This window comes from Crinia signifera, chromosome 6 (genome assembly GCF_055691185.1).
Source record: "Crinia signifera chromosome 6, ASM5569118v1, whole genome shotgun sequence".
NCBI classification, from domain to species: domain Eukaryota; kingdom Metazoa; phylum Chordata; class Amphibia; order Anura; family Myobatrachidae; genus Crinia; species Crinia signifera.
This window is the reverse complement of record NC_139222.1, coordinates 10,129,763-10,148,489: the sequence shown is the minus strand read 5'-3', so window position 1 is coordinate 10,148,489 and position 18,727 is coordinate 10,129,763. Positions and strand designations below refer to the sequence as shown.

The 18,727-nt window shown below is 52.3% G+C and overlaps 2 protein-coding genes across 11 annotated transcripts in view; one reads left to right on the top strand and one right to left on the bottom strand.

The window, feature by feature from the left end:
• Positions 1 to 18,727, top strand: part of LOC146009929 (uncharacterized) — a 453,438-nt gene that overhangs the window by 122,336 nt on the left and 312,375 nt on the right. The window lies entirely within an intron of this gene.
• LOC146009983 (uncharacterized) overlaps positions 4,336 to 18,727 on the bottom strand; it is a 32,543-nt gene continuing 18,151 nt past the window's right edge. For all 6 annotated transcript variants that reach the window (XM_083150696.1, XM_083150697.1, XM_083150695.1 and 3 more), the window contains one exon: positions 4,336 to 5,083. In XM_083150696.1, the coding sequence (XP_083006822.1) occupies positions 4,353 to 5,083 (731 nt within the window). In that variant the 3' untranslated portion in view covers positions 4,336 to 4,352. The remainder of the gene's footprint in view (positions 5,084 to 18,727) is intronic.

The following is an 18,727-nucleotide window of genomic DNA, read 5'->3' as shown; positions in this document are numbered from 1 at the left end:
GGTATGGGCCTCATTGAATTCTGGGTATTTTGGTTGTTCTTTCTGAAGAAGCTGGAATAACTCCAAAAGGGTAGGCATTATATCGGGTTTTAGGATTTTGTAGTATTCTCCACTGAACCCATCGGGTCCCGGAGATTTGTTTAGTTTTAAGATTTTTATTGCTGAACTTAGTTCCTCCTCTGATATGTCAGCTTCCAGGAGTTTTATCTGTTCTTCCGATAGCCTTGGGAGTCCAGCCTCCTCATAAAGAAGAGATGCCGGGGATGAGGGGGGGAGAGGTGGAGAGTATAGGTTTGAGAAGAATGTGTGGAACTGTTTGGCAATATCTGTATGAGAGGTGACATAACCTGATTGGTTTTTTAGGCGCGTTACATATCTTTTCCTATGTTGTTGGCGGACCATATACGCCAACAGCTTGCCAGATTTGCCTCCCCAGTTAAAATACTTTTGTTTGTTGTAATCTACTTTCAGTTGGGCTTCGTGGTTTAGATATGATTCCATAAGGGTCTTGTGACGGGAGTATTCCTTTTTGTTATCCTCTGTTGGTCTGTCCACATAGGCCCGGTATGCCTGATTTAGATTTGTGGAGAGATTTAGGAGTTTATTTCTCCTTTCCTTTCTTCTGCGGGATATGTAGGCAATAATATGACCTCTCATAACCGCCTTTGAGGCAGACCAAAACAGGACGGGATTCGTTTTATGACATTCGTTATTTATAGAGTAGTCCCTCCATTTTGATTCTAGGAATTTGCGGAAATCTTCCTGTTTATAGAGATAAGAGGGGAATTTCCAGGTAAAGTTGGAGTTTATGGGAGTTTGGAAGTTTATATTTAGATGGATCGGGGCGTGGTCTGAAATTAGTATGTTTTCAATTTTTGCTTCTATTATTCTTGGTTGGATGGAATCTTTAATGAGTATATGATCAATTCTTGTGAAAAGTTGGTGTACATGTGAGAAATATGTGTATTCCTTGTCAGTGTGATGCAGTGTTCTCCAGGGGTCGATTAAATTATGTGTGGACATTAATATGGTTAGACCGTCCCGTTTTCTGGTGGTTCGTTGTGGGAGTGGTGGGGACCTATCTAGTGAGGAGTCGTAGGTAAGGTTGTAATCTCCCCCTACTATGAGGTTATGGGAGTCTTTTGCCAGTAGTAAGTTGGATATTTTTGTGTAGAAGGATAAATTTGGGGAGTTGGGAGCGTATATATTCATAATTGTAAATATCTCACCATGTATCTTTAGGGATAGTAATATATACCTTCCATCAGGGTCAATGTCCGTGTCTAGTATCTCATACTGCAGGCGTTTGTGTATGAGTATAGCAACTCCTCGCTTTTTACTAGTATAGGGTGCTGCGATGCATTCTCCTATCCAGGGTCCCGCCAATTTGGCATAGGGACCTGCAATCCAATGCGTCTCTTGTAAAAGAATAACGTCTGCATTAAGAGATTTTAAATGTGCTAGTACTTTTTTGCGTTTGATAGCCGAGTTAAGACCCGCTACATTCCAAGATAGAATGCGGAAGTCTCGTTTGGTTTGTATTGTGTTAGTCATTGTCGGTGTGTGTGGCATGTTATCCAATACCTGATCTGTGGCGGAGTTCAACCAAGACTATCACGTGTATTGGGGGAGACGTCCGGTCCCAGCGAGCCAGACGTCTCTGATCCTCTTCTATGTTGTTTCGCCTCGGAGATCCAGCGCAAGGAGTGAGAGAGAGAGAAAAGAGAAGGAAAGGGTAGAGTGGGGGAAACAAATTAAACAAAAAAACAGTTAACCATGGTGCGTACATATTTTCCTTAACGTATTAACCATAATTTACCGACCAAGTATTCCTGGTAGGGAACATCCCACTGGGTAGGGTCAGAGATAAACCCCATTACCCCAGTCGGTCGAACCATTATATTATTGAATTACATTTGTGCCACTAGCAATTCAGTCGTTTGGAGGGAGATTGAGTTGTTCTCTCGCCTCCTGGGGGGTAGTAAACAGCAGGGATTTCCCATCTATCAGAACTCTCAGTTTAGCTGGGTATTGCAATGTGAATTTATATTTATTTTCATAAAGAAATTTACATATTGGGCTAAACTCTCTTCTCTTGTTTGACACCGCAGCAGAGAAGTCTTGAAATATCAACACAGGGAAATCTCTGAGTTTTAGTGTGGGGGATTTCCTATAGAGGCGAAGGACATTTTCCTTGTCTCTAAAATCTAGGAATTTGGCGATGACCTGCCTGGGTTTTGAGGCATTCGGTGCCCTTTCGGGACCTATGCGGTGTGCGCGTTCAATTTGTATGGTTCCATTGGGGGTTGGAACTTTAAGGGCATTTGCTAGGTCTACGCTCAGTAGATCTTGCAGGTCACCTCCCTTTATTGATTCGGGGATTCCCACAAACCGTAGGTTGCATCTCCTGTTGCGATTCTCCAGTTCGTCTATTTTGAGCGCCATCTCCTCCAGAGCCGCTGAGATAGGGTCAATTGTGTTTTGGAGGGAGACCGCAGTGTCCTCCAAGTCACTTGTTCTGGTCTCCAAATCTACTATGCGTTTGGTGTTTTTGTCGATCTTGGTAACTATGGAGTCCAGAGATGTTTGAATACAATTCAGCTTTGCATCTGTGGAGGCTTGCATAGTGTCCAGTTTTTTATCCAGTTGTTGGAAGAATGACATGTCTGGGGTAGAATGATCAGGTTGTATTGAGATAGGTTCTGGCCCCGGAGGAGGGGACTGTGTATCCTCTGAGGTATTGGGCTGTTGGGCCAGTGGATTCTTAAGTTGTGGTTTGGGTCCAGGTTTGTTTTGTTTAACCATATTTTGGGGTATATGATATGGTTTCTGTATGAATCTGTCCATACCCTGGAGAGTGGGAATTTGTAGGTTTTTTTATTTTTTATTTTTTATTAGATCAACGGTTGCTTTGTGGCACTCATGTTGCTAGGCATGATGGTCAACGGAACCTTGGACGGTCAGTGAAGGCACTTACTGCATCTGGCTGTGCATGTCGGTACTTTTCTGCTTAAAGGATAAGTAGTTATTCCAATATCGTGGGTGAGCCTAAGTTATTGTTTGTACCCCCTGTATTGGGGTGTTAGGAAATTATAGCATCCAAATAAAGATGGGCAAAGAGTATGTTATTTGTTGAAACTATGTCTGATGCAATTCGTCCACTAGATGGCAGTGGCGTGCAGGTTATATCTAAGTATGACTACCTGAGTTTTGAGCTCACTTTTGAGGTATGGAACTGTGCATCAATTACATAATATATATTCAATAGGGAGAGATGAGAATTAGAAACAGTAGAAACAGTAGTGTTCAGAAAACCAAATACACTGTCAATTCTGGGGTTGTTTTGTTATAGTTTGCAGAGACCATCAATTGGGTTCAGCTTGGGTTATGTCTTTTGTTCCAGATCAGTTATTTTACTGGGGCGAGCAGGATGATAAAAGTCTGCATGTAACTAACAGAGTCAAGGCAGTTTTTAGGTGTGTAGTGATTTTTCAGCACACACTGAATGCTCTGCGCGTTATGGGGCTTCTGCCTCTCTCAATCCCAGGAGTGGGTTTTGATGTGGACAGACTTGGTTGCCTTGTGAGGGCTGTGGAGATAGTGGTGGGGGAATATGAAGTGGGGAGAGGGTAATGAAATATCGAGCAGCCTTAGCAGCTATCAGGCTACGTGGAGGAGTGAAACCCAGTGACAGATATTGTTTGCAGCTCCCGTAGCAGATTCTCAGCTGCTGCACTTGAAAGTCTGGCTCTTGTGCTGACTTCCTCCGTGCAGCACTGGCACCTTCCCTCTGTGCCCAAACGCTACTGTCTCTGGCAGCTGAGAGTGTTTCCCGGCGGCTATGTGGGGAGCAGCTGTACTTACAGGGTCCCGGGTAATGGCGGTCCGCCACGTGTCAGGTAAGGCGGTTGGTGCGCCCTGAGCGGTGTCGGCGAGGGCGGTCAGAGCGGGTCTCACGTTGTGGAGTCTCACGTTGTGGTGCGGGTAGGCTGTTTGAGGTTTCCCGACGTCTGCTGTTTGCGCGTGTCTGATCGCGCGTCTTGAGCCTTCCCGGGAGCGCAGCGGTCACCGCTGGTGGTATAGCTGCGGGATCAGCCAGGGGGTCTTCAGCGGTTCCCCGCCAGGGACTTCGGCGGTTTGTTCTTTAAGCCTCAGGGAGGTAGGAAGGGGGGATGATTCGCTTCGGGCGACGGGGGCTTCTGTGGGAGTCGGCAGTAATGGCGTCTCCTTCTTCGTCTGTGGGGAGGCCTCAAAACTTGCAGGCCGGGCTCCGGTGCATGTACGGCTCCTATCCCTTCAGTCAGCACCTCGTTGGAAAGGTCAGGTTGTCCTCTAACCAACGATGGTGGAGTTTACTCTTTTCGTGGGGGATGAAAGGTGGATGGAGGAGGATGTTTGGTAAGGGAGCTGGAGAGTGTTTTAAAATGCGGCCATCGCGATGCTCCGCCCACCCCTGATTTATCTTTAAAACATTTTTCACACTCAGAACATGCATACGGTCTCTCCCCTGTGTGACTTTTCTGATGCCTCCCGAGATCTCTTTGCTGAGCAAAATATTTCCCACACTCAGAACATAGAAATGGCTTCTCACCCGTGTGAGTTCTCTGATGTTTAACAAGATCACTTTTTGATGCAAAACATTTCTCGCACTCAGAACATGGAAACGGCTTCTCACCTGTGTGAGTTCTCTGATGTAGGACAAGACCTGATTTTTGTCTAAAACATTTCTTGCACTCAGAACATGGAAACGGCTTCTCCCCTGTGTGAATTCTGTGATGTGCAACAAGACCTGATTTTTGTGTAAAACATTTCCCACAATCAGAGCATGCAAATGACTTCCCTGTGTGAGTTCTCTGATGTATAACTAACTTTGACTTAAATGGAAAACACTTATCACATTCAGAACAGGCAAATATTTTCCGAGATGTACTACATGTAACAATATCTGTGTCATCAGTGGAACATTCCTCATTATCGGAGGGAGCGGGCAATGTATCTGCACTGCGATGGACTGAATGTATAGTTAGAGGAATGCGGTTTTCTCCTGGAGAACTTCCTGTGATGTCATCTTCTATTTTCAAATCTGAAAAACAAAATGGGGTTTATCCATCAGAGTGATTACTTTTTGGGTGTCCGTGCGCTGGGAATACAATACGCGCATGGAAAGAGAGATCTTGTGTTACACCAGGGAGCATTTACACAGATGTGTCCTTAATTACTGCAGCAGCACCAAATAGCCCCTCTCAGCCGTGCCAGGCCCCATGCCCCACAGCAGCACAGAGCATCTTTCTCACCCAAAATGTGCATCTTATTTGGAGAAGTAAAACAGACAGACAGAGGTGGAAGAACGACATTGCTAGTGTACACTGATCTCTGGTGTGTGCGACATTTGTACATCAGTGTGGGACTGAGCCTGAACCCGTACACAAAGCACCACAATGCAGTACAGGCAGTGTATATCACATGTTCTGTTGTGCGTCATCTGTGACTGTACGTGTGCGACACCAAGTCACAGCCCAGAGTCTGTAGTGCAATCAGAGGATTTTCTCTGCACCTGCGATGTGACTAAGATGCCTATTGTAAGGAAACATATGGTGCACTACTCCTCTAGTGGTGCCACCGGGCATCTTGTACCACGTGGTGTAAGGGTGCACGGGGCATGAGGACACAACTGTGATGTGACTAAGATGCTAAATGTAAGGAAACTGGACAATGAGGCAGCAGCAGGACAGAGGAGTAGGGTACAGAAGGAGATCACACAGAATGGGGACATCAGGACTAAGCTGGAGAATGGGGCAGGACAGAGGAGTAAGGTACAGAAGGAGATCATACAGAATGGGGACATCAGGACTGAGCTGGAGAATGGGGCAGGACAGAGGAGTAGGGTACAGAAGGAGATCACACAGAATGGGGGCATCAGGACTGAGCTGGAGAATGGGGCAGCGGCAGGACAGAGGAGTAGGGTACAGAAGGAGATCACACAGAATGGGGGCATCAGGACTGAGCTGGAGAATGGGGCAGCGGCAGGACAGAGGAGTAGGGTACAGAAGGAGATCACACAGAATGGGGACATCAGGACTGAGCTGGAAAATGGGGCAGGACAGAGGAGTAAGGTACAGAAGGAGATCATACAGAATGGGGGCATCAGGACTGAGCTGGAGAATGGGGCAGGACAGAGGAGTAGGGTACAGAAGGAGATCACACAGAATGGGGACATCAGGACTAAGCTGGAGAATGGGGCAGGACAGAGGAGTAAGGTTCAGAAGGAGATCACACAGAATGGGGACATCAGGACTAAGCTGGAGAATGGGGCAGGACAGAGGAGTAAGGTTCAGAAGGAGATCACACAGAATGGGGACATCAGGACTGAGCTGGAGAATGGGGCAGCGGCAGGAGTAGGGTACAGAAGGAGATCACACAGAATGGGGGCATCAGGACTAAGCTGGAGAATGGGGCAGGACAGAGGAGTAAGGTACAGAAGGAGATCATACAGAATGGGGACATCAGGACTGAGCTGGAGAATGGGGCAGGACAGAGGAGTAGGGTACAGAAGGAGATCACACAGAATGGGGACATCAGGACTAAGCTGGAGAATGGGGCAGGACAGAGGAGTAAGGTACAGAAGGAGATCATACAGAATGGGGACATCAGGACTGAGCTGGAGAATGGGGCAGGACAGAGGAGTAGGGTACAGAAGGAGATCACACAGAATGGGGGCATCAGGACTGAGCTGGAGAATGGGGCAGCGGCAGGACAGAGGAGTAGGGTACAGAAGGAGATCACACAGAATGGGGGCATCAGGACTGAGCTGGAGAATGGGGCAGGACAGAGGAGTAGGGTACAGAAGGAGATCACACAGAATGGGGGCATCAGGACTGAGCTGGAGAATGGGGCAGCGGCAGGACAGAGGAGTAGGGTACAGAAGGAGATCACACAGAATGGGGACATCAGGACAGAGCTGGAGAATGGGGCAGCGGCAGGAGTAGGGTACAGAAGGAGATCACACAGAATGGGGGCATCAGGACTGAGCAGGAGAATGGGGCAGCGGCAGGACAGAGGAGTAGGGAACAGAAGGAGATCACACAGAATGGGGGCATCAGGACTGAGCTGGAGAATGGGGCAGGACAGAGGAGTAGGGCACAGAAGGAGATCACACAGAACGGGGGCATCAGGACTGAGCTGGATAATGGGGCAGCGGCAGGAGTAGGGTACAGAAGGAGATCACACAGAATGGGGGCATCAGGACTGAGCTGGAGAATGGGGTAGGACAGAGGAGTAGGGTACAGAAGGACATCACACAGAATGGGGGCATCAGGACTGAGCTGGAGAATGGGGCAGGACAGAGGAGTAGGGTACAGAAGGAGATCACACAGAATGGGGACATCAGGACTGAGCTGGAGAATGGGGCAGGACAGAGGAGTAGGGTACAGAAGGAGATCACACAGAATGGGGACATCAGGACTGAGCTGGAGAATGGGGCAGGACAGAGGAGTATGGTACATAAGGAGATCACACAGAATGGGACATCAGGACTGAGCTGGAGAATGGGGCAGCGGCAGGACAGAGGAGTAGGGTACAGAAGGAGATCACACAGAATGGGGACATCAGGACTGAGCTGGAGAATGGGGCAGCGGCAGGACAAAGGAGTAGGGTACAGAAGGAGATCACACAGAATGGGGGCATCAGGACTGAGCTGGAGAATGGGGCAGGATAGAGGAGTAGGGTACAGAAGGAGATCACACAGAATGTGGACATCAGGACTGAGCTGGAGAATGGGGCAGCGGCAGGACAGAGGAGTAGGGTACAGAAGGAGATCACACAGAATGGGGGCATCAGGACTGAGCTGGAGAATGGGGCAGCGGCAGGACAGAGGAGTAGGGTACAGAAGGAGATCACACAGAATGGGGACATCAGGACTGAGCTGGAGAATGGGGCAGCGGCAGGACAGAGGAGTAGGGTACAGAAGGAGATCACACAGAATGGGGGCATCAGGACTGAGCTGGAGAATGGGGCAGGACAGGAGTAGGGTACAGAAGGAGATCACACAGAATGTGGACATCAGGACTGAGCTGGAGAATGGGGCAGCGTCAGGACAGAGGAGTAGGGTACAGAAGGAGATCACACAGAATGGGGGCATCAGGACTGAGCTGGAGAATGGGGCAGCAGCAGGACAGAGGAGTAGGGTACAGAAGGAGATCACACAGAATGGGGGACATCAGGACTGAGCTGGAGAATGGGGCAGGACAGAGGAGTAGGGTACAGAAGGACATCACACAGAATGGGGGCATCAGGACTGAGCTGGAGAATGGGGCAGCGGCAGGACAGAGGAGTAGGGTACAGAAGGAGATCACACAGAATGGGGGCATCAGGACTGAGCTGGAGAATGGGGCAGGACAGAGGAGTAGGGTACAGAAGAAGATCACACAGAATGGGGCATCAGGACTGAGCTGGAGAATGGGGCAGGACAGAGGAGTAGGGTACAGAAGGAGATCACGCAGAATGGAGACATCAGGACTGAGCTGGAGAATGGGGCAGGTCAGAGGAGTAGGGTACAGAAGGAGATCACACAGAATGGGGGCATCAGGACTGAGCTGGAGAATGGGGCAGGACAGGGAGTAGGGCACAGAAGGAGATCACACAGAATGGGGGCATCAGGACTGAGCTGGCGAATGGGGCAGGACAGAGGAGTAGGGTACAGAAGAAGATCACACAGAATGGGGCATCAGGACTGAGCTGGAGAATGGGGCAGGACAGAGGAGTAGGGTACAGAAGGAGATCACGCAGAATGGGGGCATCAGGACTGAGCTGGAGAATGGGCAAATCAGAGGAGTAGGGTACAGAAGGAGAAAACACAGAATGGGGACATCAGGACTGAGCTGGAGAATGGGGCAGCAGCAGGACAGAGGAGTAGGGTACAGAAGGAGATCACACAGAATGGGGACATCAGGACTGAGCTGGAGAATGGGGCAGGACAGAGGAGTAGGGCACAGAAGGAGATCACACAGAATGGGGCATCAGGACTGAGCTGGAGAATGGGGCAGGACAGAGGAGTAGGGTACAGAAGGAGATCACACAGAATGGGGGCATCAGGACTGAGCTGGAGAATGGGGCAGGACGGGGGAGTAGGATACAGAAGGAGATCACACAGAATGGGGGCATCAGGACTGAGCTGGAGAATGGGCAAATCAGAGGAGTAGGGTACAGAAGGAGATCACACAGAATGGGGACATCAGGACTGAGCTGGAGAATGGGGCAGCGGCAGGACAGAGGAGTAGGGTACAGAAGGAGATCACACAGAATGGGGACATCAGGACTGAGCTGGAGAATGGGGCAGGACAGAGGAGTAGGGCACAGAAGGAGATCACACAGAATGGGGCATTAGGACTGAGCTGGAGAATGGGGCAGGACAGAGGAGTAGGGTACAGAAGGAGATCACACAGAATGGGGGCATCAGGACTGAGCTGGAGAATGGGGCAGGACAGGGGAGTAGGATACAGAAGGAGATCACACAGAATGGGGGCATCAGGACTGAGCTGGAGAATGGGGCAGGACAGAGGAGTAGGGTACAGAAGGAGATCACACAGAATGGGGACATCAGGACTGAGCTGGAGAATGGGGCAGCGGCAGGACAGAGGAGTAGGGTACAGAAGGAGATCACACAGAATGGGGGCATCAGGACTGAGCTGGAGAATGGGGCAGCGGCAGGACAGAGGAGTAGGGTACAGAAGGAGATCACACAGAATGGGGACATCAGGACTGAGCTGGAGAATGGGGCAGCGGCAGGACAGAGGAGTAGGGTACAGAAGGAGATCACACAGAATGGGGGCATCAGGACTGAGCTGGAGAATGGGGCAGGACAGGAGTAGGGTACAGAAGGAGATCACACAGAATGGGGACATCAGGACTGAGCTGGAGAATGGGGCAGGACAGGGGAGTAGGGTACAGAAGGAGATCACACAGAATGGGGGACATCAGGACTGAGCTGGAGAATGGGGCAGGACAGAGGAGTAGGGTACAGAAGGAGATCACACAGAATGTGGACATCAGGACTGAGCTGGAGAATGGGGCAGCGGCAGGACAGAGGAGTAGGGTACAGAAGGAGATCACACAGAATGGGGGCATCAGGACTGAGCTGGAGAATGGGGCAGCAGCAGGACAGAGGAGTAGGGTACAGAAGGAGATCACACAGAATGGGGGACATCAGGACTGAGCTGGAGAATGGGGCAGGACAGAGGAGTAGGGTACAGAAGGACATCACACAGAATGGGGGCATCAGGACTGAGCTGGAGAATGGGGCAGCGGCAGGACAGAGGAGTAGGGTACAGAAGGAGATCACACAGAATGGGGGCATCAGGACTGAGCTGGAGAATGGGGCAGGACAGAGGAGTAGGGCACAGAAGGAGATCACACAGAATGGGGGCATCAGGACTGAGCTGGCGAATGGGGCAGGACAGAGGAGTAGGGTACAGAAGAAGATCACACAGAATGGGGCATCAGGACTGAGCTGGAGAATGGGGCAGGACAGAGGAGTAGGGTACAGAAGGAGATCACACAGAATGGGGACATCAGGACTGAGCTGGAGAATAGGGCAGGACAGAGGAGTAGGGTACAGAAGGAGATCACGCAGAATGGAGACATCAGGACTGAGCTGGAGAATGGGGCAGGTCAGAGGAGTAGGGTACAGAAGGAGATCACACAGAATGGGGGCATCAGGACTGAGCTGGAGAATGGGGCAGGACAGGGAGTAGGGCACAGAAGGAGATCACACAGAATGGGGGTATCAGGACTGAGCTGGCGAATGGGGCAGGACAGAGGAGTAGGGTACAGAAGAAGATCACACAGAATGGGGCATCAGGACTGAGCTGGAGAATGGGGCAGGACAGAGGAGTAGGGTACAGAAGGAGATCACGCAGAATGGGGGCATCAGGACTGAGCTGGAGAATGGGCAAATCAGAGGAGTAGGGTACAGAAGGAGAAAACACAGAATGGGGACATCAGGACTGAGCTGGAGAATAGGGCAGGACAGAGGAGTAGGGTACAGAAGGAGATCACACAGAATGGGGACATCAGGACTGAGCTGGAGAATGGGGCAGCGGCAGGACAGAGGAGTAGGGTACAGAAGGAGATCACACAGAATGGGGACATCAGGACTGAGCTGGAGAATGGGGCAGGACAGAGGAGTAGGGTACAGAAGGAGATCACACAGAATGGGGACATCAGGACTGAGCTGGAGAATGGGGCAGGACAGAGGAGTATGGTACATAAGGAGATCACACAGAATGGGACATCAGGACTGAGCTGGAGAATGGGGCAGCGGCAGGACAGAGGAGTAGGGTACAGAAGGAGATCACACAGAATGAGGACATCAGGACTGAGCTGGAGAATGGGGCAGCGGCAGGACAAAGGAGTAGGGTACAGAAGGAGATCACACAGAATGGGGGCATCAGGACTGAGCTGGAGAATGGGGCAGGATAGAGGAGTAGGGTACAGAAGGAGATCACACAGAATGTGGACATCAGGACTGAGCTGGAGAATGGGGCAGCGGCAGGACAGAGGAGTAGGGCACAGAAGGAGATCACACAGAATGGGGGCATCAGGCCTGAGCTGGAGAATGGGGCAGCGGCAGGACAGAGGAGTAGGGTACAGAAGGAGATCACACAGAATGGGGACATCAGGACTGAGCTGGAGAATGGGGCAGCGGCAGGACAGAGGAGTAGGGTACAGAAGGAGATCACACAGAATGGGGGCATCAGGACTGAGCTGGAGAATGGGGCAGCGGCAGGACAGAGGAGTAGGGTACAGAAGGAGATCACACAGAATGGGGACATCAGGACTGAGCTGGAGAATGGGGCAGCGGCAGGACAGAGGAGTAGGGTACAGAAGGAGATCACACAGAATGGGGGCATCAGGACTGAGCTGGAGAATGGGGCAGGACAGGAGTAGGGTACAGAAGGAGATCACACAGAATGTGGACATCAGGACTGAGCTGGAGAATGGGGCAGCGTCAGGACAGAGGAGTAGGGTACAGAAGGAGATCACACAGAATGGGGGCATCAGGACTGAGCTGGAGAATGGGGCAGCAGCAGGACAGAGGAGTAGGGTACAGAAGGAGATCACACAGAATGGGGGACATCAGGACTGAGCTGGAGAATGGGGCAGGACAGAGGAGTAGGGTACAGAAGGACATCACACAGAATGGGGGCATCAGGACTGAGCTGGAGAATGGGGCAGCGGCAGGACAGAGGAGTAGGGTACAGAAGGAGATCACACAGAATGGGGGCATCAGGACTGAGCTGGAGAATGGGGCAGGACAGAGGAGTAGGGCACAGAAGGAGATCACACAGAATGGGGGCATCAGGACTGAGCTGGCGAATGGGGCAGGACAGAGGAGTAGGGTACAGAAGAAGATCACACAGAATGGGGCATCAGGACTGAGCTGGAGAATGGGGCAGGACAGAGGAGTAGGGTACAGAAGGAGATCACGCAGAATGGAGACATCAGGACTGAGCTGGAGAATGGGGCAGGTCAGAGGAGTAGGGTACAGAAGGAGATCACACAGAATGGGGGCATCAGGACTGAGCTGGAGAATGGGGCAGGACAGGGAGTAGGGCACAGAAGGAGATCACACAGAATGGGGGCATCAGGACTGAGCTGGCGAATGGGGCAGGACAGAGGAGTAGGGTACAGAAGAAGATCACACAGAATGGGGCATCAGGACTGAGCTGGAGAATGGGGCAGGACAGAGGAGTAGGGTACAGAAGGAGATCACGCAGAATGGGGGCATCAGGACTGAGCTGGAGAATGGGCAAATCAGAGGAGTAGGGTACAGAAGGAGAAAACACAGAATGGGGACATCAGGACTGAGCTGGAGAATGGGGCAGCGGCAGGACAGAGGAGTAAGGTACAGAAGGAGATCACACAGAATGGGGACATCAGGACTGAGCTGGAGAATGGGGCAGGACAGAGGAGTAGGGCACAGAAGGAGATCACACAGAATGGGGCATCAGGACTGAGCTGGAGAATGGGGCAGGACAGAGGAGTAGGGTACAGAAGGAGATCACACAGAATGGGGGCATCAGGACTGAGCTGGAGAATGGGGCAGGATGGGGGAGTAGGATACAGAAGGAGATCACACAGAATGGGGGCATCAGGACTGAGCTGGAGAATGGGCAAATCAGAGGAGTAGGGTACAGAAGGAGATCACACAGAATGGGGACATCAGGACTGAGCTGGAGAATGGGGCAGCGGCAGGACAGAGGAGTAGGGTACAGAAGGAGATCACACAGAATGGGGACATCAGGACTGAGCTGGAGAATGGGGCAGGACAGAGGAGTAGGGTACAGAAGGAGATCACACAGAATGGGGACATCAGGACTGAGCTGGAGAATGGGGCAGGACAGAGGAGTATGGTACATAAGGAGATCACACAGAATGGGACATCAGGACTGAGCTGGAGAATGGGGCAGCGGCAGGACAGAGGAGTAGGGTACAGAAGGAGATCACACAGAATGAGGACATCAGGACTGAGCTGGAGAATGGGGCAGCGGCAGGACAAAGGAGTAGGGTACAGAAGGAGATCACACAGAATGGGGGCATCAGGACTGAGCTGGAGAATGGGGCAGGACAGGGGAGTAGGATACAGAAGGAGATCACACAGAATGGGGGCATCAGGACTGAGCTGGAGAATGGGGCAGGACAGGGGAGTAGGATACAGAAGGAGATCACACAGAATGGGGACATCAGGACTGAGCTGGAGAATGGGGCAGCGGCAGGACAGAGGAGTAGGGTACAGAAGGAGATCACACAGAATGGGGGCATCAGGACTGAGCTGGAGAATGGGGCAGCGGCAGGACAGAGGAGTAGGGTACAGAAGGAGATCACACAGAATGGGGGCATCAGGACTGAGCTGGAGAATGGGGCAGGATGGGGGAGTAGGATACAGAAGGAGATCACACAGAATGGGGGCATCAGGACTGAGCTGGAGAATGGGCAAATCAGAGGAGTAGGGTACAGAAGGAGATCACACAGAATGGGGACATCAGGACTGAGCTGGAGAATGGGGCAGCGGCAGGACAGAGGAATAGGGTACAGAAGGAGATCACACAGAATGGGGACATCAGGACTGAGCTGGAGAATGGGGCAGGACAGAGGAGTAGGGCACAGAAGGAGATCACACAGAATGGGGCATTAGGACTGAGCTGGAGAATGGGGCAGGACAGAGGAGTAGGGTACAGAAGGAGATCACACAGAATGGGGGCATCAGGACTGAGCTGGAGAATGGGGCAGGACAGGGGAGTAGGATACAGAAGGAGATCACACAGAATGGGGGCATCAGGACTGAGCTGGAGAATGGGGCAGGACAGAGGAGTAGGGTACAGAAGGAGATCACACAGAATGGGGACATCAGGACTGAGCTGGAGAATGGGGCAGCGGCAGGACAGAGGAGTAGGGTACAGAAGGAGATCACACAGAATGGGGGCATCAGGACTGAGCTGGAGAATGGGGCAGCGGCAGGACAGAGGAGTAGGGTACAGAAGGAGATCACACAGAATGGGGACATCAGGACTGAGCTGGAGAATGGGGCAGCGGCAGGACAGAGGAGTAGGGTACAGAAGGAGATCACACAGAATGGGGACATCAGGACTGAGCTGGAGAATGGGGCAGGACAGAGGAGTAGGGCACAGAAGGAGATCACACAGAATGGGGCATTAGGACTGAGCTGGAGAATGGGGCAGGACAGAGGAGTAGGGTACAGAAGGAGATCACACAGAATGGGGGCATCAGGACTGAGCTGGAGAATGGGGCAGGACAGGGGAGTAGGATACAGAAGGAGATCACACAGAATGGGGGCATCAGGACTGAGCTGGAGAATGGGGCAGGACAGAGGAGTAGGGTACAGAAGGAGATCACACAGAATGGGGACATCAGGACTGAGCTGGAGAATGGGGCAGCGGCAGGACAGAGGAGTAGGGTACAGAAGGAGATCACACAGAATGGGGGCATCAGGACTGAGCTGGAGAATGGGGCAGCGGCAGGACAGAGGAGTAGGGTACAGAAGGAGATCACACAGAATGGGGGCATCAGGACTGAGCTGGAGAATGGGGCAGGATGGGGGAGTAGGATACAGAAGGAGATCACACAGAATGGGGGCATCAGGACTGAGCTGGAGAATGGGGCAGGACAGAGGAGTAGGATACAGAAGGAAATCACACAGAATGGGGGCATCAGGACTGAGCTGGAGAATGGGGCAGCGGCAGGACAGAGGAGTAGGGTACAGAAGGAGATCACACAGAATGGGGACATCAGGACTGAGCTGGAGAATGGGGCAGCGGCAGGACAGAGGAGTAGGGTACAGAAGGAGATCACACAGAATGGGGACATCAGGACTGAGCTGGAGAATGGGGCAGGACAGAGGAGTAGGGCACAGAAGGAGATCACACAGAATGGGGCATTAGGACTGAGCTGGAGAATGGGGCAGGACAGAGGAGTAGGGTACAGAAGGAGATCACACAGAATGGGGGCATCAGGACTGAGCTGGAGAATGGGGCAGGACAGGGGAGTAGGATACAGAAGGAGATCACAAAGAATGGGGGCATCAGGACTGAGCTGGAGAATGGGGCAGGACAGAGGAGTAGGGTACAGAAGGAGATCACACAGAATGGGGACATCAGGACTGAGCTGGAGAATGGGGCAGCGGCAGGACAGAGGAGTAGGGTACAGAAGGAGATCACACAGAATGGGGGCATCAGGACTGAGCTGGAGAATGGGGCAGCGGCAGGACAGAGGAGTAGGGTACAGAAGGAGATCACACAGAATGGGGACATCAGGACTGAGCTGGAGAATGGGGCAGCGGCAGGACAGAGGAGTAGGGTACAGAAGGAGATCACACAGAATGGGGGCATCAGGACTGAGCTGGAGAATGGGGCAGGACAGGAGTAGGGTACAGAAGGAGATCACACAGAATGGGGACATCAGGACTGAGCTGGAGAATGGGGTAGGACAGAGGAGTAGGGTACAGAAGGAGATCACACAGAATGTGGACATCAGGACTGAGCTGGAGAATGGGGCAGCGGCAGGACAGAGGAGTAGGGTACAGAAGGAGATCACACAGAATGGGGGCATCAGGACTGAGCTGGAGAATGGGGCAGCAGCAGGACAGAGGAGTAGGGTACAGAAGGAGATCACACAGAATGGGGGACATCAGGACTGAGCTGGAGAATGGGGCAGGACAGAGGAGTAGGGTACAGAAGGACATCACACAGAATGGGGGCATCAGGACTGAGCTGGAGAATGGGGCAGCGGCAGGACAGAGGAGTAGGGTACAGAAGGAGATCACACAGAATGGGGACATCAGGACTAAGCTGGAGAATGGGGCAGGACAGGGGAGTAGGGTACAGAAGGAGATCACACAGAATGGGGGCATCAGGACTGAGCTGGAGAATGGGGCAGCGGCAGGACAGAGGAGTAGGGTACAGAAGGAGATCATACAGAATGGGGACATCAGGACTGAGCTGGAGAATGGGGCAGGACAGAGGAGTAGGGTACAGAAGGAGATCACACAGATGGGGGCATCAGGACTGAGCTGGAGAATGGGGCAGGACAGAGGAGTAGGGTACAGAAGGAGATCACACAGAATGGGGGCATCAGGACTGAGCTGGAGAATGGGGCAGGACAGAGGAGTAGGGCACAGAAGGAGATCACACAGAATGGGGGCATCAGGACTGAGCTGGCGAATGGGGCAGGACAGAGGAGTAGGGTACAGAAGAAGATCACACAGAATGGGGCATCAGGACTGAGCTGGAGAATGGGGCAGGACAGAGGAGTAGGGTACAGAAGGAGATCACGCAGAATGGAGACATCAGGACTGAGCTGGAGAATGGGGCAGGTCAGAGGAGTAGGGTACAGAAGGAGATCACACAGAATGGGGGCATCAGGACTGAGCTGGAGAATGGGGCAGGACAGGGAGTAGGGCACAGAAGGAGATCACACAGAATGGGGGCATCAGGACTGAGCTGGCGAATGGGGCAGGACAGAGGAGTAGGGTACAGAAGAAGATCACACAGAATGGGGCATCAGGACTGAGCTGGAGAATGGGGCAGGACAGAGGAGTAGGGTACAGAAGGAGATCACGCAGAATGGGGGCATCAGGACTGAGCTGGAGAATGGGCAAATCAGAGGAGTAGGGTACAGAAGGAGAAAACACAGAATGGGGACATCAGGACTGAGCTGGAGAATGGGGCAGCGGCAGGACAGAGGAGTAGGGTACAGAAGGAGATCACACAGAATGGGGACATCAGGACTGAGCTGGAGAATGGGGCAGCGGCAGGACAGAGGAGTAGGGTACAGAAGGAGATCACACAGAATGGGGACATCAGGACTGAGCTGGAGAATGGGGCAGGACAGAGGAGTAGGGCACAGAAGGAGATCACACAGAATGGGGGCATCAGGACTGAGCTGGAGAATGGGGCAGGACAGAGGAGTAGGGTACAGAAGGAGATCACACAGAATGGGGGCATCAGGACTGAGCTGGAGAATGGGGCAGGACAGGGGAGTAGGATACAGAAGGAGATCACACAGAATGGGGGCATCAGGACTGAGCTGGAGAATGGGGCAGGACAGAGGAGTAGGGTACAGAAGGAGATCACACAGAATGGGGGCATCAGGACTGAGCTGGAGAATGGGGCAGGACAGGGGAGTAGGATACAGAAGGAGATCACACAGAATGGGGGCATCAGGACTGAGCTGGAGAATGGGGCAGGACAGAGGAGTAGGGTACAGAAGGAGATCACACAGAATGGGGACATCAGGACTGAGCTGGAGAATGGGGCAGCGGCAGGACAGAGGAGTAGGGTACAGAAGGAGATCACACAGAATGGGGGCATCAGGACTGAGCTGGAGAATGGGGCAGCGGCAGGACAGAGGAGTAGGGTACAGAAGGAGATCACACAGAATGGGGACATCAGGACTGAGCTGGAGAATGGGGCAGCGGCAGGACAGAGGAGTAGGGTACAGAAGGAGATCACACAGAATGGGGGCATCAGGACTGAGCTGGAGAATGGGGCAGGACAGGAGTAGGGTACAGAAGGAGATCACACAGAATGGGGACATCAGGACTGAGCTGGAGAATGGGGTAGGACAGAGGAGTAGGGTACAGAAGGAGATCACACAGAATGTGGACATCAGGACTGAGCTGGAGAATGGGGCAGCGGCAGGACAGAGGAGTAGGGTACAGAAGGAGATCACACAGAATGGGGGCATCAGGACTGAGCTGGAGAATGGGGCAGCAGCAGGACAGAGGAGTAGGGTACAGAAGGAGATCACACAGAATGGGGGACATCAGGACTGAGCTGGAGAATGGGGCAGGACAGAGGAGTAGGGTACAGAAGGACATCACACAGAATGGGGGCATCAGGACTGAGCTGGAGAATGGGGCAGCGGCAGGACAGAGGAGTAGGGTACAGAAGGAGATCACACAGAATGGGGACATCAGGACTAAGCTGGAGAATGGGGCAGGACAGGGGAGTAGGGTACAGAAGGAGATCACACAGAATGGGGGCATCAGGACTGAGCTGGAGAATGGGGCAGCGGCAGGACAGAGGAGTAGGGTACAGAAGGAGATCATACAGAATGGGGACATCAGGACTGAGCTGGAGAATGGGGCAGGACAGAGGAGTAGGGTACAGAAGGAGATCACACAGATGGGGGCATCAGGACTGAGCTGGAGAAT